The sequence below is a fragment of the Thalassophryne amazonica genome, chromosome 13 (genome assembly GCF_902500255.1).
Source record: "Thalassophryne amazonica chromosome 13, fThaAma1.1, whole genome shotgun sequence".
In the NCBI taxonomy this organism is placed as follows: Eukaryota; Metazoa; Chordata; class Actinopteri; order Batrachoidiformes; family Batrachoididae; genus Thalassophryne; species Thalassophryne amazonica.
In genome coordinates this window covers 97,931,203-97,955,130 of record NC_047115.1, presented here as the reverse complement: position 1 = coordinate 97,955,130, position 23,928 = coordinate 97,931,203, and the positions used below count along the sequence as shown (strand labels likewise).

At 42.6% G+C, this 23,928-nt stretch overlaps 1 protein-coding gene across 1 annotated transcript in view; it reads left to right on the top strand.

Annotated features, from left to right (window-relative positions):
* Nucleotides 1-23,928, top strand: part of ndst2a (N-deacetylase/N-sulfotransferase (heparan glucosaminyl) 2a) — an 82,019-nt gene that overhangs the window by 10,708 nt on the left and 47,383 nt on the right. Inside the window, 8 exon segments of the mRNA XM_034184638.1 lie at nucleotides 2,639-2,683; nucleotides 3,183-4,254; nucleotides 4,256-4,834; nucleotides 8,354-8,441; nucleotides 15,012-15,166; nucleotides 15,295-15,480; nucleotides 20,506-20,634; nucleotides 23,326-23,508. Coding sequence (XP_034040529.1) covers nucleotides 3,763-4,254; nucleotides 4,256-4,834; nucleotides 8,354-8,441; nucleotides 15,012-15,166; nucleotides 15,295-15,480; nucleotides 20,506-20,634; nucleotides 23,326-23,508 — 1,812 coding nt within the window. The 5' untranslated portion in view covers nucleotides 2,639-2,683; nucleotides 3,183-3,762.

Sequence of the window (23,928 nt, the reverse complement as noted above, 5' to 3'; positions counted from 1 at the left end):
TCCATTTCAAATGAGCTCGGTCCCAGAGAAGGCGGCAGCGTTTCTGGATGTTGTTGATGTTTGACTTTCACTTTGCATGGTAGAGTTTTAACTTGCACTTGTAGATGTAGCGACGAACTGTGTTTAACTGACAATGGTTTTCTGAAGTGTTCCTGAGCCACGCGATAAGATCCTTTACACAATGATGTTGGTTTTTAATGCAGTGCCGCCTGAGGGATCGAAGGTCACGGGCATTCAATGTTGGTTTTCAACCTTGCCGCTTACATGTAGAAAGTTCTCCAGATTCTCTGAACCTTCTGATTGTATTATGGACTGTAGATGATGGAATCCCTAAATTCCTTGCAATTGAACGTTGAGAAACATTGTTCTTAAACTGTTGGACTATTTTTTTCATGCAGTTGTTCATAGTGGTGATCCTCACCCCATCTTTGCTTGTGAACGGCTGAGACTTTTGGAGATGCTCCTTTTATACCCAATCATGACACTCACCCGTTTCTAATTAGATGTTCTTTGAGCATTCATCAACTTTCACAGTCTTTTGTTGCCCCGTCCCAGCTTTTTTGAAACGTGTTGCAGGTGTCCATTTCAAAATGAGCAAATATTTGCAGAGAAACAATAAAGCCTGGTGCACATCTACAATTTTCTTCCTGGTGTCCTTCGACAGCTCTTTGGTCTTGGTTGTGGTTGAGTTTGGAGTCTGACTGTTTGAGGCTGTGGACAGGTGTCTTTTATACAGATAACGAGTTCAAACAGGTGCCATTAATACAGGTAACAGGGGGAGGACAGAAGAGCTTCTTAAAGAAGACGTTACAGGTCTTTGAGAGCCAGAAATCTTGCTTGATTGTGGGTGACCAAATACTTATTTTCTGCCATAATTTACAAATAAATTCTTTAAAAATTGTACAATGTGATTTCCTGGATTTTTTTTTTCTCATTTTGTCTCTCATAGTTGAAGTGTACCTATGATGAAAATTACAGACCTCTCTCATCTTTCTAAGTAGGAGAACTTGAACAATCAGGGGATGACTAAATACTTTTTTACTCCACTGTACAGTCCCCTCCAAAAGCATTGGAACAGTGAGGCCAATTCCTTTGTTTTTGCTGTCCACTGGAGACGTCCACGGAGACCCCGGTGTCCTCGCCCACTCCTCTGGTATGTCATATGACCGAACAAACTCCACTGTAACGTCTTGTTCTCTTTGGAATCCCAGTTTTAGGAGGTCTTGTCTCTGGTAGTTGTGTTTGCTGATGTCACTGTGGCTAAAAACAGTAGGTGCACACACAAAAGGAAACAAATAAAGCACTGAAAAGAAGAGCCCTGAGCCACTGTGTCTGCACACTGTGCTGCCATATTGTCAGAATACTTTTCACAAAATGTAACTTTTAGTGGTCTAACAGATCCTGGATGAGCTGTGATCTGTATGGACCGCCCCGTCGCAGCTTTACAGTCCTGGTGAGTTGTTTTTGAAGTGATAACGGCTAACGCTCCGTGCAGAGTTGCAGTTAAAGCAAGATGTGAGCGAAGACGTGCAGCTGCGCCTTCACGTGAACGGAACCTGTTCCAAACCGACAGCCTCGCTGCAGGACATCAGGGTTTAAGCTCCAAAATAATAATCACTCCCCGTTTTCTTCTTGCTCTGAGATGCTCCATTTTTACTTGCTGTCCCATGCATGAGTGGAGCTCTTGAGAAAAAAACTGGCTTTTGCCGAGTCCTGCCTGCTCAGGAGGACCTGACCTGTATGGACATCACAGTCGCCCTCTCACCAGACATCCTCACTTTTATCAAAGGGAATTTGAAGTTATAATCTCACGTCTGGTTTATCTAATTGCTTGTTGTGAGGTTCAAGGCTGTTTTATTCACTACTTCAGATCATATTGTTATTAACGTACTTTGTTTTAAAATCTTGCTTGAACATTGGATGCGTCCTTTTCATTCAGGACCAGAGACGAAAGTTCCTTGTTTTTGTTATTCTTTGAGTTCTTTTTGAAAAATAGAGAGCAGTTTTTAGGTCATAATTAAGTGTTTCGCATTGTCTGTCAAGTTGTATGTTTATTAAAACCAGTTAATTCCTGCACCTCCAGGAATGAAGACAGCATGAACAGAGGTTTCCAGGGACGAGACGAGAACATTTACAGAACAGATTAAAAGAAAAACACTTGATTCTGGGTAATAACAGCAATACAACACAGTGAAATAATGACATCTTTATTTTTTATTTTGGTTCTGAAAATGCACCAGAAATTATCTATCAATCAATCAATCAATCAATTTTTTTTATATAGCGCCAAATCACAACAAACAGTTGCCCCAAGGCGCTTTATATTGTAAGGCAAGGCCATACAATAATTATGTAAAACCCCAACGGTCAAAACGACCCCCTGTGAGCAAGCACTTGGCTACAGCTACATAAAAATTCTTAAGTGTCTCAGGGGAGGCTCAGCACTCGGAGGGGGAAGCTTCTCCATCCTCTCCCACGAATGGAAAAAAAAAAGCAAGTGTCCAGCTGTTTCTTTTTCATTCTAACTCATATTTCCTTCCTTATTCAGATCGGTGTTGATGATGTGGTGTTGGCCTTCCCCCAGCACAAACGCTGCTCTACCCCTGCTTATATTTCTCCGTCTCTTTCTGTCCTGCAGGAGTTGGAACACATCCACCAGGTTTCACAGCAGCAGTGTTGCCAGGTGAGACCTGTGTGTGTGTGTGTGTGTGTTGGGGAGGGGGGTTGTCCCCATCACAGTCTCAGCTCTGCTGCCAATTTGCTTGATCTGAACATGGGGAAAATAATGTTCTAGATGAAATTTTTAAAGTCTGAATCATTTTAAAACAGTATTTTTGTTCAATAAGCTCAGAAAGTGTTGCACTTTTCTACCTTTTGTTTGAAGTACTTATTTTTTACATGTAGAACAAGATTAAGTCAGTTTACTAACCATTAAAGGACATCAGCTTACAGTTAGAGATGGGCTTTTAAAATGTCAAACTGAAACTTGATCCTTACAATTTCCTTTTACTTTTCATTTTCTGTTAATAGGATTTTTTTGTGGGAAAATTTGAAACCTTGGACTTGAAATGAATGCTTATGAAAAACCTTTTTCTTCCCTTCTCTCCATCATTTTCACCCCTTCCTTGTTTTCTGCTTCTTCCCTCTTTGCTGACCTGATCCTCTGGACGTGTTGTTATCAGATATTCAAGCTAAAGGGCCTGAGGGGTTTCAGCCCCGAAGAAATGTCCACCAGTATAGGAACCATGATTGTAGCTCCACATGTTTCCAGATGGACACAGGTGGATGTGTAGGCACCTGCTCAAACTTTGCTCAAAAGACAGAGCTTCAGACGCTTCCAGCACCTAAAATTTGACGTTGGCCTTTGGGTGTGACAACCACGTCCTCCGCGGCCCTTACACGGACTTCAATGGTGTTAGCTAGTATTCAGCCAGCGTTCATTTCCCTTTTACAGTTTACAACAATTTGCCGTTCCATCATCAGCACAGCATTGTCCCTCCCTCAGACCATTTCAGTCCTTTGAAATTGTGTCGTTGTGCTTTAAATCTCGCAGTGGGGAGCAGGTAATGGATGATGCTGGCCATGGTGACCTAGCATAAATGGCTTTTTTTCAGCACAGCTTAGTGCCAGTATTTACTGCTGCTCACTCTTCCTCTGCCCCTGCCCCCTCTGCCCAACCCAACTCAGTCTTTTCTTCCTCGTGCCCAGCTCACTGCCACCCTTGCTGCTTACTGCCTAGTCCCACCAGTTCCCACCAACACCATGGTAGGTGCAAGCTTGGGTGTGTGGAAACTAATGCGTGGTGTTCGCCAACTGGAGCTTCATCGCCTCATCCTGGCTCTTATCATCTTCTGCTTGTTGTCCATGGCTTTTTTAGCTTACTATGTGTCCAACAGCCCCAAGATTAAGGAGGCTCCCCCGCTACCTTTGAGTGAGTGTGGTGGCGGGGTAATGCCACCAGATGTGAGCGTTGTGGCCACTGAAGGAGGTGCAGGAGTCCAGAGGGCACCTCTTTTCCTTCCCCCACGCCAGGGAAGACTACGACAGGTCAAGACCATAGACAGTTTAAGGACAGAGCCTGTAGTTCTGGTGTTTGTTGAGAGCATCTACTCCCAGCTGGGCCAGGAGATTGTAGCCATTTTAGAGTCGAGCCGGTTTCACTACCAGACTGAAATTGCCCCAGGTAAAGGTGAAATGCCCACATTAACAGAACGTAACCGTGGACGCTACACCCTGGTCATCTATGAAAATGTGTTTGAAGTATGTCAATCTGGATTCATGGAACCGAGACCTGCTAGACAAGTACTGTGCTGAGTACGGAGTGGGTGTTATTGGCTTCTTCAAGGCCAATGAAAACTCTCTTCTCAGTGCACAGCTCAAGGGTTTCCCCCTTTTCCTTCACTCACATCTGGGACTCAGGGACTACCGCATCAACCCCAGTGCTCCTCTGCTCTTCATTACCAAGCCCAACCAGGTGGAACAGGGCCCTTTACCAGGAGACGACTGGACCATTTTCCAGTCCAACCACTCTACCTATGAACCAGTGCTACTGGCTGCCACCAAGTCCTCTGAGGCACTAACACATTTAGGACACAGTCCCCTGCGGGCCCTTCATGCCACCGTTGTCCAGGACCTGGGCCTGCATGATGGCATTCAGAGAGTTCTGTTTGGAAACAATCTGAGCTTCTGGCTGCACAAGCTAATCTTTGTGGATGCCATCGCCTATCTGACGGGGAAGCGATTATGTCTGTCTTTGGATCGCCACATTTTGGTGGATGTGGACGATATATTCGTGGGAAAGGAGGGAACCCGTATGAAGGTGTCTGATGTGCAGGTATGTGGAGCTTACATGTCTTTGTATAACCTGTGTTACCCATTAAATGTGTTCTTGCTCTGTCCTGGAAGCCATAACCAGAGCAGGTACAAAATGCTGTACAGTAGGGATGTGCGAGGACTTCCACTCCTTCCAGGGCTGTGGAGCTATTACACCGTTTGTACCAAAATAATATGTTATTTATGAGGGGAAAATATCTGTATGTCTGTGCGAGCATGCATTCAGTGTTGGGCTGAAAACTGAAACCAGATGGTGATCATGTTCCTTTTTGTCACTCATTGAAACAGTTTTAAGAATGTGTATTTTTAATGTCTGTACCAAGAAGCTCCAGTGAAAAAATGTATTGGGATTGTTATGATACTAAAAATGTAATTACACAATTCTCGCTACCAAATTTTGATACCAAATGAGGAAACAGATTTCTGACGTCCGCTAATCCGGATCACCTCCAAAATCCAGTGGAGTCTTCCATGCCCTAATATCTATCTGTGGTGCCAGTTTGATGAGAATCCATGAAGTACTTTTGATGTAATCCTTCAAAGCCTATATAAAGTGAATCTTGATCCAGAATCCAGATCCGGATCACCTTCAAAATTTAATGGGTTCTTCAATGGCCTAATATGTATCTGTAGTGAAAATTTCGTCAAAATCCTCACAGTAGTTTTGACGTAATCTTGCTTAAAAGGCAGACAAATAAATAAATAAATAAACGCCGGTCATATCATTTTATTACATCTTTGTCGGATGTAAAAAAAAAAAATAAAAATTGTGTGTGTGTGTATATACACAACAAAAATTTAAACGCAACACTTTTGGTTTTGCTCCCATTTTGTATGAGATGAACTCAAAGATCTAAAACTTTTTCCACATACACAATATCACCATTTCCCTCAAATATTGTTCACAAACCAGTCTAAATCTGTGATAGTGAGCACTTCTCCTTTGCTGAGATAATCCATCCCACCTCACAGGTGTGCCATATCAAGATGCTGATTAGACACCATGATTAGTGCACAGGTGTGCCTTAGACTGCCCACAATAAAAGGCCACTCTGAAAGGTGCAGTTTTATCACACAGCACAATGCCACAGATGTCGCAAGATTTGAGGGAGCGTGCAATTGGCATGCTGACAGCAGGATGTCAACCAGAGCTGTTGCTCGTGTATTGAATGTTCATTTCTCTACCATAAGCCGTCTCCAAAGGCGTTTCAGAGAATTTGGCAGTACATCCAACCAGCCTCACAACCGCAGACCACATTCAGAACATCACCTCATGTTGCAGCAGGATAATTCACGGCCCCATGTTGCAAGGATCTGTACACAATTCTTGGAAGCTGAAAATGTCCCAGTTCTTGCATGGCCGGCATACTCACCGGACATGTCACCCATTGAGCATGTTTGGGATGCTCTGGACGGGCGTATATGACAGCGTGTACCAGTTCCTGCCAATATCCAACAACTTCGCACAGCCATTGAAGAGGAGTGGACCAACATTCCACAGGCCACAATTGACAACCTGATCAACTCTATGTGAAGGAGATGTGTTGCACTGCATGAGGCAAATGATGGTCACACCAGATACTGACTGGTATCCCCCCCAATAAAACAAAACTGCACCTTTCAGAGTGGCCTTTTATTGTGGGCAGTCTAAGGCACACCTGTGCACTAATCATGGTGTCTAATCAGCATCTTGATATGGCACACCTGTGAGGTGGGATGGATTATCTCAGCAAAGGAGAAGTGCTCACTATCACAGATTTAGACTGGTTTGTGAACAATATTTGAGGGAAATGGTGATATTGTGTATGTGGAAAAAGTTTTAGATCTTTGAGTTCATCTCATACAAAATGGGAGCAAAACCAAAAGTGTTGTGTTTATATTTTTGTTGAGTGTATGTGTTGTTTATATGAGGCCTATTAGGAAAAAGTTCATTTTTCCTGTTACATAAACACACAAACAAAAAAAATGGGGTAAATAGGGTTTTATTTATTTATTTGGTCCAGTGTTTGCGCGTGTTGCCTGCTCTGCATCTTAGACATTATCTTGTTTACTCAGTCACTCAGTCACCTTCAACCGCTTACTCCAGTTAAGGGTCGTGGGGGTCTGGAGCCTATTCCAGCAGTCACAGGGTGTGAGGCGGGTTCACCCTGGACAGGACGCCAGTCCGTCACAGGGTCACATACAGACAAACAAAAACATTCACACCTATGGACAAAGTTTCCAGTCTGTCCAACCTGTGTGTCTTTAGATGTGGGAGGAAGCCGGAGCACCCAGAGGGAACCCACACAAACACAGGGAGAACATGCAAACTCTACACGGAAAGGACACAGGCGGGAATCGATCCCATGACCTTCTTGCTGTGAGGCAACAGTGCTAACCACTAAGGCACCGTGCTGCCTATTTTGATATGTTTAAATATTTTGGAATATGTTCAGTGTATATTAATGTTGCTTATAGCAACTGTTATTAAACTTTCCACCAGAGTTGGTTGCGTCCCTCACTCGTCTTCTTCCAGTGTGATTACTGTTTTTGAACTGAACTGCCTTGTGTTAACTAAATAAGTTAACATTAGCCTTTGTTGGCTGTCCCAGTAAAAATGACAGTAATGTTAAGGTTAAGAAGGATAATAATGGGGATATGTTGTTACTGTGACTTGACACTCACTTTGAAATCTTTGAACAGATTTGGATGCCTGTGCTAAATTTGGGCTGTCGTCTGCCTCATACGTACATGACTCTTACTCTAATATGTTTCTTCTCTGCAGCTTTGAGCGGAGCTCTGACGCTGACATTTGTTGCCATCTTACATGTCTTTTTTTTTTTTCTCCATTCTTCTTCGTCTTGTGTTGAGCGTCAGACTAGAATTTGTGTCGGCATAAATACTGTCCCCATCAGTTCGGTAAGAATATAACACTCGATACCCTGGAAGCAACGCAACTTCACAAAATCGTTCAGTTCAGTGGTGAGCGTGACTGAGGAACATCTCATGGGGAGTGTTTGAAAGTTCTGGTTTGTACTTTGTGTTGATAAATTAGTTGTTGACACACGTTCATGTGGTCGGGATGAAACGGTTCCTGGTGTCACGTTAAACGACAGTCAAAAATCCTGTCATCCAGTGTGTTTCCTAAGCCAGGGACACACACTTCCTTTATTGTTAGATACATGTTTGGTAAGATTTGGGCTGTTATTATTATTATTAATATGATGTATTATTTAAAACTTGATTTCAGTTTCTCTCAGTGCTTTTTGAGCACATTTTAATAATACTGCAATAACACTGATAACTGTGATAATTTTTTGATGACGATAATCGTGACGTCACACCATTAGTTTGCGTCCTTTGCCTTTGTCGTTCTGATTTACTATTCTTTGATGATCATAGGTAGAGTGACGGTTCCGGGTCTGGAAATGTTGATTGTGTGGCTGCGTTGCTTGTTGCCTGGATGACTGACAGTCGTGTATCAATCTGCCTGTTTGCTGATGAAAATCATTTCACAAAGTCTGAAATCATCTTTTTACAGGCCTTGCTCAACACTCAAAAGAAGCTGAGAGCGCTGGTCCCCAGTTTCACCTTCAATCTAGGATTTTCAGGAAAGTTCTTTCACACAGGTATGGAATAATTTAGCTCACTTTTGAGACACACTAGCAGCTGGTGGACTGATTATCATACAGCAGCAATGTTTTGGTTGAATTATTATTAAAGGTATAGTGACACTGGGTTTTTTAATCGCCAAGACCTTTGGCACAAGACCAAGCAGAGACCAGTCAGGGACACCATCCGGACACGAAAGTGGAAGTGGATCAGATACACTCTACGCCGAAACCCGAACAACATCACGCAGTAAGCACTGGACTGAAACGCACAGGGGAAAAGGAAAAGAAGACGGCCGGTGACAACTTGGAGCAGAACTCTGGACAGCGAACTGAAGACCATCAGACTGTCCCGGGGAGAGGCAAAGCAGTTCTGCAGTGAAGGCCCTTTATTCCATTTGGAACCCAGAGGATTAATGACGGCGAAAAAATGAGACCTGAGGCTAAAGCATAACACAAAGAAAAGCAACAAATGGAACCAAAGTGAGATTAATGTGATAAAGAATAAACATGTGAAAAGTAAAGCCAGAAAACCACAGAGGAAATTACACAAAGAACTCAGACCTAAACCCTGCGCCGGGGCTGAACCTGACAGTTATTATTCATTGTAATTATTATTTATATAGGGCTTTCTCAGAAATCAACAACTAAACAAAAAAATCTCCAACAATTAAAGGATAAATACCAACAATAGAATTACACTACAAGAAGACACAAAGCCCCAAATGCTGTGCCTTCAGCCCAACACCTCACCACCTCCCATTCCAACATGCAAAATAAAGGGAAAGGGGGAAGTAGCCGTGCAAAGGGAGAGTATTGGGATTGGGCCTTTGTGTCTTGTTGTAGTGTACATTTATTATTGGTATTTATTACCTCCGCCAACTGTTATTGCCCCTGTTTGTTTGTCTGTTTGTTTGTCTGTCTGTCTGTCTGTCTGTTTGTTTGTGAACAGCCTGGAGCCCATAATTTTTCATATATCATTATGAAAATTTTCCTGAAGATTCATATCCTGATAACAAGAAGGGATTCAGTTTTCAAGGACATAGGTTAAAGTCAGGAAAAATCTTGGAAAATTGGAAAAATGCCTACACTTTAACATTGAAAGAATTTTCAGAAATTCATAACTGTCACAAAAGATCAGATTTCTTTCATATTTGAGAGCATTATGTAGGATGGTATCTGGTACACACTTTGTGGCCAATTAAATTTAATGTATATTTTACATTATATCTTAATCAAACGTGCCTCATTCGCTCTCATATTTGAATGTGAGGTGCAGATTGACACTCATTATCACCTGACAAAGTTTGATCTTGATCTAATCCGGATTGTGGATTTTGTGGACATTTGAATTTATCTCTGTTATTTATATATCTCAGTCAAAAGTGCCTCGATCACTTGTGACACTGAGGTGCAAACTGACACTCTGAATGAACAGACTGAGTTTGATCTGGATCTGATCCATGTTACAGATTTAGTGGATATTTGATATTATCATTGAAAAACCCTTTTGATCTATATTTTGTATTGTGTTTTAGCTTATGATAAGGCACTTCTAACAGGACTTTGACCTTAACTGTTCAGCCCTCAACTGAGCTGTTGAACAGTCTGATGGCTGTGTGGAGGAAGGACCTCCTACGCTGCTCAGTCCGCGAGCGCAGGGAGATGAGCCGCTCACTGCGACTGCTGCTCTGCTCGACGAGGATGTGGTGGAGCGGATGACCAGCATTGTCCTTGATGGCCAGCGGCTTGCCCATCATGCACCTCTCTCCCACAATCCCCAGTGGGATGAGGCTCCTTCCCAGCACCGAGCCGGCCTTCCTGACCAGCTTGTCCAGCTGCTCGGCGTCCCTGTCTGTGATGCTGCCTCCCCGGCAGACAGCGGCATAGGAGAGGATGCTTACCACCACCGACTGATAGAACATCTGCAGCATCTCACCACAGGCATCCACATTAGCTGACCAGTCCAGCTTGTTGTCCAGGTCCACACTTAAGTATTTATAGGTCTGCACCATCTCAGTGCTGTTGCCCTGGATGCTGATGGGTTGCAGAGGAAATCTGGACCTGCAGGCAACCACCACCACCTCCTTGGTCTTGGACGTATTCAGGAGAAGGCCGTTCCACTCGCTCCAGTCACTGAAGGCCCTCACCAGGTCTCTGTTCTCCCCCTCATGCCACAATGGCTGCCATCCAAATATTTATGGACTCAGAGTTGTAATTAAAGTCTGCTGTGTACAGAGTGGGGGGGGGTGGAACAGTCCCGTGTGGAGCCCCCGTGCTGCTCCCCACTGTCCCCAAGACACACTTCCCCAGCTTGATGAACTGTGGCCATCCTGTCAGGTAGTTCATGGTCCAGGCAGTCACGCCCATCGGCCTTCAGCTTGTCTCTCAGTGAGACAGTCTGGATGGCATTAAGAGCTCGAAAGGTCAAAGGACGTAATCCTCACATCACTCCACAGCTCGTCCAAGTAGGTGTGAGCCTGGTGGAGCATGTAGAGGACAGTGTCATCCACTCCACTACGCTCCTGACACCCACTGATTTCTAGATGTCTGTCCAAAAAGTATTGGACCTTTTTATTTTTTTCAAAAACTATATGGATTTGAATCACGTGTGATTACATCAGCCAAGCTTGAACCTTCGTACGCATGCGTGAGGTTTTTCACGCCTGTCGGTTGCGTCATTCGCCTGTGAGCAGACTTTGAGTGAGGCACTGGTCCACCCCCTCGTCGGATTTTATTGTCAGGAAAATGTCTGAATGATTTGGAGCTTTGCTGCATCAAATTTTTCCAGAAACTGTGAGAGACAGCCAGGTGGACACCATTCGCTAAATTCAGATGGCTTTCAGGGACGATTTTATGGGGATCACAGATTGAGGAGTGTTACAGCCGGTTTAAAGACCGCCCACAGCGGCTGGGAGCGCGCCGCGTTCCGACGCGGTGATTGACAGGCTCAACGACCAGATCATTTCCAAACTGAACGCTGTTTGATCCGGACGTCCATCTGACTACCACAGAATGGCAGAAGACGTGGACATCAAGACTTTTCGTCACATTCCACTGTTTATAGGTGATTTTGTCATGGAAAGAGGAACGGAGGAATGCACCACCATGCCGCGAATGGCGCGGCACAAAACCACCTCCATGTTGGTCTCACAGGACGGCTTTCACATGGCTTTCAGACGGCTTTCGGTGGCTTTTCAGTCATGTGATTATCCGAGAAATTGTGGATGGAGCTGGACTGCCAGAAACATGTCCTGTGAGGCTTCATCACGGCGTTGCTTTGCGCCATGCGGCTCCGTCCTGACGCACGAATTCCTGTGGTTTTGTGCCGCGCATTCCTCCGCTCCTCTTTCCATGACAAAAACTCCTGTAACAATGGAATGTGCCGAAAAAGTCTTGATGTCCACGTCTTCTGCCATTTCTGTGGTAGTCAGACGACGTCCCGGATCAACACAGCGTTCAGTTTGGAAATGATCTGGTCATTTGAGCCTGTCGATCGCCGCTCGGAACGTGGCGCGCTCCCAGCCGCTGTGGGCGGTCTTTAAATCGGATGTAACACTCCTCAATCTGTGTGATCCCCATAAAATCATCCCTGAAAGCCATCTGAATTTTCCGAATGGTGTCCACCTGGCTGTCTCTCACAGTTTCTGGAAAAATTTTATGCAGCAAAGCTTTAGTAGAGAAGCTTGAATCTTTGACTGGACTGGGTTGCTTGACGCGAGGACGTTTCGCTTCAAATCGCAGAAGCTTCCTCAGCTAAAGTTCTTGCTCTGGAAGTCTGACTTCTGTCTGACTCTTGTAGAGAAGAATAAAACAGAAGCCAACAAAAGCTGGAGTTTTAAACCTAACCAGACCCCTCCTACTGAGAGGCAGACTGCTACAGGCTAGTGACAAAACAATAGCTCTAATTAGCAACTATTGTGCTATAGTTAGCACACCTAATGACAGGACAGCTGTCCCTCTAATGATGGGATGGATGCCTTTCTGATGGCTCCCTTGATGACGTGAATGACTCATTACCATGAACAAAAGACTGAAACTCCTTTGACCTGAGTACCCCATTGTAAACAGGGGATAAAGTGTGTCTCAGACCCCCTCCCCGGTTAAGGCTGGGTTTCAAACGTTTCTCAAAGAATGCCTCCTTGACCCCTCTCTCAAACCATTTCTTCTCTCTGGCTAATATTTTAACTTCCTTGTCCTCAAACGTGTGGTTAGTGTCTTTAAGGTGGAGATGAACCGCAGACTGAGGTCCACTGGTGCCCTCTCTGTGGTGCTGGTGTAGCCTTTTGTGTAAAGGTTGCTTTGTTTCACCTATGTAGTGTTCGTTACAGTTTTCCTGACATCTGATAGAATACACTACATTGCTCTGTTTGTAACTAGGGATCCTGTCCTTAGGGTGAACTATTTCTGTCTCAAGGTGTTAATCGGTTTAAAGTAAACTGGTATTTTGTGCTGTCTGAAGATCCTCTGTAGTTTTTCCCCTACTGCTACATAAGGGAGAGACACTCCTGTTCTTCTTGTCTCCGTCTCCTGTCTATCTGTTCTCTTTGTTCTCTGGGACTTCTGCACTTTGTCCAGGGACCATCGTGGGTACCCACATACTGTGGGTGCAGTATTTAATCCACTAGATGGCGCACGCAGCCGGTGAGCTGTTGCCATTAGCTGCCATCTTGCTTAGCGTTATTCGGGGGTGTCAGAAATGAGATTAAATAGAAATATGATGATGCGCTGACTTAAACTTGGGTTAAAGTGATCTGAAAATGCTGTTTTGTGCTGCAACAAGCTGACAAAAGGACTATAAGCTGGTTAAATAAAGGTTAGATAAGTAAATATTAATAAATTATGTCGTGAGGAATTATAATGTGGGGAAATGACTAAAATTTCTGAATAAAGGTTAGAAAATGATTTATTTTTTGTGTGGATCTGTATTCTGTAAAGTAGTGACTTCAGTTTTACTGCCTGAATGTTTTGTGGTGATAAATATCTCACCATTTGTTTAGTGATTCAGTTAGAAGTCTCACTTTCATAAGTCTGAATTTATCCCTTTTTAATTAGCCTCAGGTTTTTTTTTCTTCACATCAGGTTTTCCATCCTGAGATATTCTTTAAGAGCAAATTCATAGAATGGAAATGTTTTTGTTTTTTTTTCCTCTCTGTTTGGTGGGTCACATGACAGTCACTTTGACTTTGTATATTCTACTAATATAAGAATATAAACCAATGAGATTAATTTCTTTGTGATAAGAGCCGTCTTTAATATTAATATCTTTAATATGATGTGAGCATGTGAAGCTCTTACTTTCACCCTGATTATTTCCCATCTTTAACTTCATCATTAAATTAATTAAGGATCAGACTAGTCTCTGGTGTCGTGGCAGACACACAGTGTGTTTGACAAACTGATGGTATTATTTTCTGTCTGGACTGGGACCAACAAATTCATTCAGTCTATTCTATAAATAGTATTTGTATTCTGTATTTGTTTGGACAAATATTGACTGAAGAAATGTAACAGCACAGTAACAGCAAGGAAAATGCAGGTTTATGGTGAAACTCTTGAAAACATTGATCATGCCCACATTGATTTGTATTTACGTCTGGGTGTTAGACGCTAACCAAGAGGGCGGCGCTCTGGCAATAGCCAGCGAATGAGCGGATCACCGCGGTCATCCATCTATTGAGTAAGTAGACGTTGATGCTGGCACCCGAACTGCAGGGGATCATGAGTATGTTGTACCTGCAGTCTCAGGTGGTGAAGGAGCAGCCTCTCCAGAGTCTTGATGATGTGCGACATGAGGACCACTTAAAATAGGTCCAGGTTCGCCGTCTTTGAACTTGTCCAAGGTCTGTGTCCTGAGAATGTTCCCTGTGATTTTGAAGAGTCTGGTAGTAACAGGACTGGACTTATGCTGAGCACAGACAGACGGACAGTTGGGCACAAAGCCTTCGCAATACCCAATGCCCACCTTTTGATGGCCTCGGGTAAAAATCAAATGGAGTCGAGTTTTTATGGTTGTTTCCAATGTTGTGGACCAATCAATCTTTGGCCACTGATTCTTTGTCCAAGCGGCCTCAAATAACATCCAGCATGTTGTCTTTTTCCTACTTATTTTTGGAATTTAAAAGTCCTTTTGTAAAGTAACAGCACACAATGTGGTGTGCCATGTGGTGTGCACTGAGTTCCTGACAGTTGCTAGTGTTACAAAGTGAGTTTCACTACAGAAAAAAAAGTGTGCAACTTTTACTCACGTGTGTTTTTTTTTGTGTTTTTTTTGTTTTTTAAGAGGCATTTGTTTGAACAGCTGCAACTGAAAAGTGTGATATGGGAATTAGTTTTTAGAAATTTATTTGGACAAACTGTTCAGTGTGCTGTTTTTTGTTTGTTGTTTGTTTTTTTATCCTACAGCTAAGAATTAATCTTCATTTTACACTGGTCTATGTTAACATGGAAGCTGCAGGCTTAGCTGCACTCAGCTTTCACCACCTGCTAACCTCGACCAAAAACATTCTGTACTACAAGGGACTTTACAGGTGCTGTTCTTATTTTGTGTGTGTGTGTGTGTGTGTGTGTGTGTGTGTGTGTGTTAAGGTACGGATGAAGAGGATCGTGGCGACGACATGCTGCTACAGCACAGGAAAGACTTCTGGTGGTTTCCTCACATGTGGAGTCACATGCAGCCTCACCTCTTCCATAATGTCAGTGTCCTGGCTGAACAGATGAGGCTGAACAAGGTTTTTGCTCAGGTTGGCAACCTTAAGACGAGAGCTGATGACCAATGACTGATCAAAACTGTGCAGCTGCAGTTCAGTGGGAGGGACAGCAAGGTATTTGTGATTAATATGACCCTAACATTGAATCTTCATCTCCTCAGGAACATGGCATCCCAACAGACATGGGCTACGCCGTGGCTCCCCACCACTCGGGGGTCTACCCAGTTCACAGCCAGCTTTATGAAGCCTGGAAGACTGTGTGGGACATCAGGGTGACCAGCACTGAAGAATACCCTCATTTGCGACCAGCTCGATACCGTCGCGGCTTCATCCACAACGGGATCCAGGTCAGCTCAGTTGGTTTTTGGCTCTGCCGTGCTAAATTAGCAACAGATGGACATGAACACCGCGCAGCAGAGCTGCTGTCATATTTACCTGAATCTGTTGTTGCTTTCAGAGACAGGAACAGACTGTTGTCTACTCTGAACTTAGGGTGGTTCTGTTGGGTTGTGGGACCCAGAGTGGAACCCGCAATATAACACAGAGTAATAAAATACTATCACCAGCAACTACCACCATCACACAGACTGTATTACAGCGTGATGGGAGTTCAGACAGTCTGAGTGAGGCACCGAGGAGCCGACTGGCACTGAAATCACAACAGATCTGTCTGAACTGGAGCGCTATAGAGTTTTTTCTTCTTTCTTTTTAAATAGTGTTTTATTTTAAAGTTTATGAGCTGTCTTGAATGCTGTTTTGAACCAATGTGACTAATCAACTTTCCATGTGACTAATTGAAATTGCCATCAGTTAGCTACAGTGGCTAACAGTTTTTGAACCTGAAAAAACCCTGATTTTGTAGACAGATTTATAGCATATCCGATTTCACTGATTGACTGTCCATGAGACATAAAGCGCAAGAGACCAGATCTGATGTCTGTGTCCGTGTGACAGTCCTTAGTTAACTCATCCACATCAGTTGCAATGGTAATGCAATCACACATGTGGAGACAGTCCACAGACCACTGTTGGTGTCACGCTGCAGCTGAACTCACATGGAGTTCTGACTGATCTGGATTATAATCTCATTTGATGGCATGTTTTCTAGGTTATTTCCAGTGCTTTGTGCTGCTGCTGAGTGACGGCTGTATACGCATGCACATATACACAAAGTGATTGTGCCATAACTGGCGTCCACATCATGGTCACAGAAGACGCAGTGTAAGACTAAAAGGTATGAACGTGTGGACAGATGATGGTGCAACTCCAAAACGCTGCCCAGTGTACATATACGCGCAACTACAGAGTGTGACGTGCCCACGGGTGCAGGTATACACCATTGTCTTTTGTTCCACCCGAGTGGATGAGAATCTTCATCCATCAGGTTAGTTTGGACTTTGTGTGTGTGTGTGTGTTGTGTGTGTGTGTGTTGTGTGTGTGTGTGTGTGTGTGTGTGTGTGTGTGTGTGTGTTGTGTGTGTGTGTGTGTGTGTGTGTGTGTGTGTGTGTGTGGATGAGCAGTGGGACATGCTGATGAGAGAATCAATCAATCAATCAACTTTTTTCTTGTATAGCGCCAAATCACAACAAACAGTTGCCCCAAGGCGCTCCACACTGCAAGGCAAGGCCATACAATAATTATGAAACACAGTCTACGTCTAAAGCAACATAACCAAGGGAGGGTCCAGGGTCACCCGATCCAGCCCTAACTATAAGCCTTAGCGAAAAGGAAAGTTTTAAGCCTAATCTTAAAAGTAGAGAGGGTATCTGTCTCCCTGATCTGAACTGGGAGCTGGTTCCACAGGAGAGGAGCCTGAAAGCTGAAGGCTCTGCCTCCCATTCTACTCTTACAAACCCTAGGAACTACAAGTAAGCCCGCAGTCTGAGAGCGAAGCGCTCTAATGGGGTAATATGGTACTACTATGGTCCCTAAGATAAGATGGGACCTGATTATTCAAAACCTTATAAGTAAGAAGAAGAATTTTAAATTCTATTCTAGCATTAACAGGAAGCCAATGAGGGAGGCCAACACGGGTGAGATATGCTCTCTCCTGCTAGTCCCCGTCAGTACTCTAGCTGCAGCATTCTGAACCAACTGAAGGCTTTTTAGGGAACTTTTAGGACAACCTGATAATAATGAATTACAATAGTCCCAGCCTAGAGGAAATAAATGCATGAATTAGTTTTTCAGCATCACTCTGAGACAAGACCTTTCTGATTTTAGAGATTATTGCGTAAATGCAAAAAGCAGTCCTACATATTTGTTTAATATGCGCTTTGAATGACATATCCTGATCAAAAATAACTCCAAGATTTCTCACAGTATTACTAGAGATCAGGGAAATGCCATCCAGAGTAACGATCTGGTTAGACACCATGCTTCTAAGATTTGTGGGGCCAAGTACAATAACGTCAGTTTTATCTGAGTTTAAAAGCAGGAAATTAGAGGTCATCCATGTCTTTATGTCTGTAAGACAATCCTGCAGTTTAGCTAATTGGTGCGTATCCTCTGGCTTCATGGATAGATAAAGCTGGGTATCATCTGCGTAACAATGAAAATTTAAGCAATACCGTCAATATACTGCCTAAGGGAAGCATGTATAAAGTGAATAAAATTGGTCCTAGCACAGAACCTTGTGGAACTCCATAATTAACTTGAGTCTGTGAAGAAGATTCCCATTTACATGAACAAACTGTAATCTATTAGACAAATATGATTCAAAACCACCGCAGCGCAATGCTTTAATACCTATGACATGCTCTAATCTCTGTAATAAAATTTTATGGTCAACAGTATCAAAAGCAGCACTGAGGTCCAACAGAACAAGCACAGAGATAAGTCCACTGTCCGAAGCCATAAGATGATCATTTGTAACCTTCACTAATGCTGTTTCTGTACTAATGATGAATTCTAAAACCTGACTGAAACTCTTCAAATAGACCATTCCTCTGCAGGTGATCAGTTAGCTGTTTTACAACTACCCTCTCAAGAATCTTTGAGAGAAAGGAAGGTTGGAGATTGGCCTATACTTAGCTAAGATAGCTGGGTCAAGTGATGACTTTTTAAAGTAATGGGTCAATTACTGCCCACCTAAAGGCCTGGGGTACATAACCAACTAACAAAGATAGATTGATCATATTTAAGAATTGAATCTTAAATAATGGTAGGACTTCCTTGAGCAGCCTGGCAGGAATGGGGTCTAATAAGCATGTTGATGGTTTGGATGAAGTAACTAATGAAAATAACTCAGACAGAACAATCGGAGAGAAAGAGTCTAACCAATACCGGCATCACTGAAAGCAGCCAAAGATACGATACATCTTTGGGATGGTTAGAGTAATTTTTCTCTAATAGTCACAATTTTGTTAGCAAAGAAAGTCATGAAGTCATTACTAGTTAAAGTTATTGGAATACTCAGCTCAATAGAGCTCTGACTCTTTGTCAGCCTGGCTACAGTGCTGAAAAGAAACCTGGGGTTGTTCTTATTTTCTTCAATTAGTGATGAGTAGAAAGATGTCCTAGCTTCACGAAGGGCTTTCTTATAGAGCAACAAACTCTTTTTCCAGGCTAAGTGAAGATCTTCTAAATTAGTGAGACGCCATTTCCTCTCCAACTTACGGGTTATCTGCTTTAAGCTACGAGTTTGTGAGTTATACCACGGAATCAGACACTTCTGATTTAAAGCTCTCTTTTTCAGAGGAGCTACAGCATCCAAAGTTGTCTTCAATGAGGATGTAAAACTATTGACAAGATACTCTAATTCCCTTAGAGTTTAGGTAGCTACTCTGCTCTGTGTTGGTATATGACATTAGAGAACATAAAGAAGGAATCATATCCTTAAACCTAGTTACAGCGCTTTCTGAAAGACTTCTAGTGTAATGAAACTTATTCCCCACTGCAGGGTAGTCCATCAGGGTAAATGTAAATGTTATTAAAAAATGATCAGACAAAAGGGAGTTTTCAGGGAATACTGTTAAGTCTTCTATTTCCATACCATAAGTCAGAACAAGATCTAAAATATGATTAAAGTGGGTGGGTGGACCTCATTTACTTTTTGAGCAAAGCCGATAGAGTCTAATAATAGATTAATGCAGTGTTGAGGCTGTCATTCTCAGCATCTGTGTGGATGTTAAAATCGCCCACTATAATTATCTTATCTGAGCTAAGCACTAAGTCAGACAAAAGGTCTGAAAATTCACAGAGAAACTCACAGTAACGACCAGGTGGATGATAGATAATAACAAATAAAACTGGTTTTTGGGACTTCCAATTTGGATGGACAAGACTAAGAGACAAGCTTTCAAATGAATTAAAGCTCTGTCTAGGTTTTTGATTAATTAATAAGCTGGAATGGAAGATTGCTGCTAATCCTCCGCCCCGGCCCGTGCTACGAGCATTCTGACAGTTAGTGTGACTCGGGGGTGTTGACTCATTTAAAACTAACATATTCATCCTGCTGTAACCAAGTTTCTGTTAGGCAGAATAAATCAATACGTTGATCAATTATTATATCATTTACCAACAGGGACTTAGAAGAAAGAGACCTAATGTTTAATAGACCACATGTAACTGTTTTAGTCTGTGGTGCAATTGAAGGTGCTGTATTATTTTTTCTTTTTGAATTTTTATGCTTAAATAGATTTTTGCTAGTTATTGGTGGTCTGGGAGCAGGCACCGTCTCTACGGGGATGGGGTAATAGGGGGATGGCAGGGGGAGAGAAGCTGCAGAGAGGTGTATAAGACCACAGCTCTGCCTCCTGGTCCCAACGCTAGACAGTCACAGTTTGGAGGATCCCAAAAATTGGCCAGATTTCTAGAAATGAGAGCTGCTCCCTCTAAAAGTGGGATGGATGCCGTCTCTCCTAACAAGACCAGGTTTTCCCCAGAAGCTTTGCCAATTATCAATGAAGCCCACCTCATTTTTTGGACACCACTCAGACAGCCAGCAATTCAAGGAGAACATGCGGCTAAACATGTCACTCCCGGTCTGATTGGGGAGGGGCCCAGAGAAAACAACAGAGTCCGACATTGTTTTTGCAAAGTTACACACCGATTCAATGTTAATTTTAGTGACCTCCGATTGGCGTAAACGAGTGTCATTACTGCCGACGTGAATTACAATCTTACCAATTACGCTTAGCCTTGGATGGATAGAATGGGATGTGAACAGATGTTCCAGCGTGTGTGAGATGTCTGCAGTCCTTAGTGGACCTTTTGAAACTCCAGAGCTTTCTTCTGGTTTGTGGGTTCATCTTGTGTGGCTGGGGTTGGAGATGAAGTCTGTATTTGAAAAACTGATCTGACATCAGTTCAAGTGCTCAGTAATTACAGTCCATTTTGCTGGTACTCTGTAACAAGTGTTTCTGTTTCAGGTGTTGCCCCGACAGACTTGTGGTCTCTTTACACACACAATCTTCTATAATGAGTATCCAGGAGGCTCAAAGGAGCTGGACAAGAGCATCCGAGGCGGAGAACTCTTCCTGACTGTCCTCCTCAACCCGGTATGAACACAGTCAGAGGATGTTTCTTTCCAGTTCATCTTGCACCAGTTGTTGCCTTGAATTCTTTGTTCCATGCTGCTCCAGCCATACAGCCAGAAGGTGAAACGGAATTTAATTCTGTCTACATGCATTTATATTTACGTGCACTCGTACAGTAGTGTTCAAAATAGTAGTAGTGCTATGTGACTAAAAAGATTAATCCAGGTTTTGAGTATATTTCTTATTGTTACATGGGAAACAAAGTACCAGTAGATTCAGTAGATTCTCACAAATCCAACAAGACCAAGCATTCATGATATGCACACTCTTAAGGCTATGAAATTGGGCTATTAGTAAAAAAAAAAAGTAGAAAAGGGGGTGTTCACAATAATAGTAGCATCTGCTGTTGACGCTACAAACTCAAAACTATTATGTTCAAACTGCTTTTTTAGCAATCCTGTGAATCACTAAAACTAGTATTAGTGTATAACCACAGTTTTTCATGATTTCTTCACATCTGCGAGGCATTCATTTTGTTGGTTTGGAACCAAGATTTTGCTGGTTTACTAGTGTGCTGGGGTCATTGTCTTGTTGAAACACCCATTTCAAGGGCATGTCCTCTTCAGCATAAGGCAACATGACCTCTTCAAGTATTTTTGACATATCCAAACTGATCCATGATACCTGGTATGCGATATATAGGCCCAACACCATAGTAGGAGAAACATGCCCATATCATGATGCTTGCACCACCATGCTTCACTGTCTTCACTGTGAACTGTGGCTTGAATTCATAGTTTGGGGGTCGTCTCACAAACTGTCTGCGGCCCTTGGACCCAAAAAGAACAATTTTACTCTCATCAGTCCACAAAATATTCCTCCATTTCTCTTTAGGCCAGTTGATGTGTTCTTTGGCAAATTGTAACCTCTTCTGCACATGTCTTTTATTTAACAGAGGGACTTTGCAGGGGATTCTTGCAAATAAATTAGCTTCACACAGGCGTCTTCTGTCACAGCACTCACAGGTAACTCCAGACTGTCTTTGATCATCCTGGAGCTGATCAATGGGTGAGCCTTTGCCATTCTGGTTATTCTTCTATACATTTTGATGGTTGTTTTCCGTTTTCTTCCATGCATCTCTGGTTATTTTGTCCATTTTAAAGCATTGGAGATCATTGTAGATGAACAGCCTATAATTTTTTGCACCTGTGTATAAGTTTCCCCTCTCCAATCAACTTTTTAATCAAACTACGCTGTTCTTCTGAACAATGTCTTGAACGTCCCATTTTCCTCAGGCTTTCAAAGAGAAAAGCATGTTCAACAGGTGCTGGCTTCATCCTTAAATAGGGGACACCTGATTCACACCTGTTTGTTCCACAAAATTGACAAACTCACTGACTGAATGCCACACTACTATTATTGTGAACACCCCCTTTTCTACTTTTTTTTTTTTACTAATAGCCCAATTTCATAGCCTTAAGAGTGTGCATATCATGAATGCAAAATCTTGGTTCCAAACCAACAAAATTAATGCCTCGCAGATGTGAAGAAATCATGAAAAACTGTGGTTATACAACTAAATACTAGTTTAGTGATTCACAGGATTGATAAAAATGCAGTTTGAACATAATAGTTTTGAGTTTGTAGCGTCAACAGCAGATGCTACTATTATTATGAACACCCCCTTTTCTACTTTTTTTTACTAATAGCCCAATTTCATAGTCTTAAGAGTGTGCATATCATGAATGCTTGGTCTTGTTGGATTTGTGAGAATCTACTGGTACCTTGTTTCCCATGTAACAATAAGAAATATACTCAAAACCTGGATTCATCTTTTTAGTCACATAACACTACTATTATTCTCAACACTACTGTACATACAAACGTTCTGTCTGTACGTGCATCGCACACGCGCTCACTGATAACATGCACAAAGCTGAGTTTTTGAAGTGGCTCATACGTGAGCGTTAGTTTAGTAAAGGCACCTTGACACTTGCACCAATTTAGTCCCCGCACACGCAGTTTAGCCACGCTATATAAAATAATCATTTTGTAGCCAATGACACATTTGCTCTCAACTTGGCTGATGAAACCATCTCTCATCGCTCCCAAAATCACAAAGAAATTATCGACAGCTGCAGGTTGTCTCGTGTGCATCGTGTGGTGGAGAACGCATTTGGAATCTTGTCTCAAAGGCAGTTATTTATAACAAATAAATTGTAATGTATTGGTAAAACAGTTGTATTTTCATTCCTTCTTATGAGTTAGATAATGTAATTGTGTTTATTATTGATGTAACATCTCGTCCTAATCCTTCAGGTGCACTGCGCACAGTGACGTGCAGTATTTTTGAATGGATTGCACAGTGTTCATCACTAATTCACAAAATGAATGCATGCCAGAAGTTTCAAAATTTTCTTTGTGCACTGGCACGCAGCTGCACAGTTTACGGTGCGTTTACTCACTGGCACGGCAGTTTGCATGCCAGTGCAGGGATCAAAGTCATGCAAGTGTCAAGGTACATTAAGTCAGTTTGCTTCTTTGTATTTTCTTGATGTATGTTTCAGGTAAATGTGAAACATTTTAGATGAAAATGTCAACAGAAGTCAAATGTTTGATATTCAAATGAAGTCCACGAGTGAGGACAAATAGAGAATTCCAGAATGTTGGCCTGCTCTCTGTGGGTTTTTACTCTGTGTTCTTTCACTTCAGATCAGTATCTTCATGACCCATCTTTCCAACTATGGCAATGATCGACTGGGCCTCTACACGTTTGAGTCTTTGGTGAAGTTTGTCCAGTGTTGGACCAACCTGAGGTTGCTGACTGTACCCCCCGTCCAGCTTGCTGAAAAATACTTCCAGATTTTCCCTGAGGAACGAGACCCCCTCTGGCAGGTCAGGACAATGTCTGTCTTGTATTCCTTCTGTTAGTTTAGCATAAGATAAGATAATCCTTTATTAGTCCCATGATGGGGAAATTTCAGATGTTAAAGCAGCAAGGTGACAGTTACAGAACAATGTGAAAAGTACGCTAAGTAATAAATAAGAGAAACTAAGTACCAAAAAACATGGAAGGCAAGTACTGTGCAGGAATAACAACAGGATATATAGTAAATACACTGTTTACAAGCAGGAAAAAAAGTTAAAATGAATGTGGTAATATAGTACATGAATGTTCAAGTATTATTGTACAAGAATGTATAAGGACAAAAACGTGTTACTATGATGATCTGAGTGGTCTACTGGAGCAGTGCTGATTGTGGAGTCTGACAGGAGCAGGAAGGAAGGACCTGCGGTGTCACCTCTTCTCTGCGT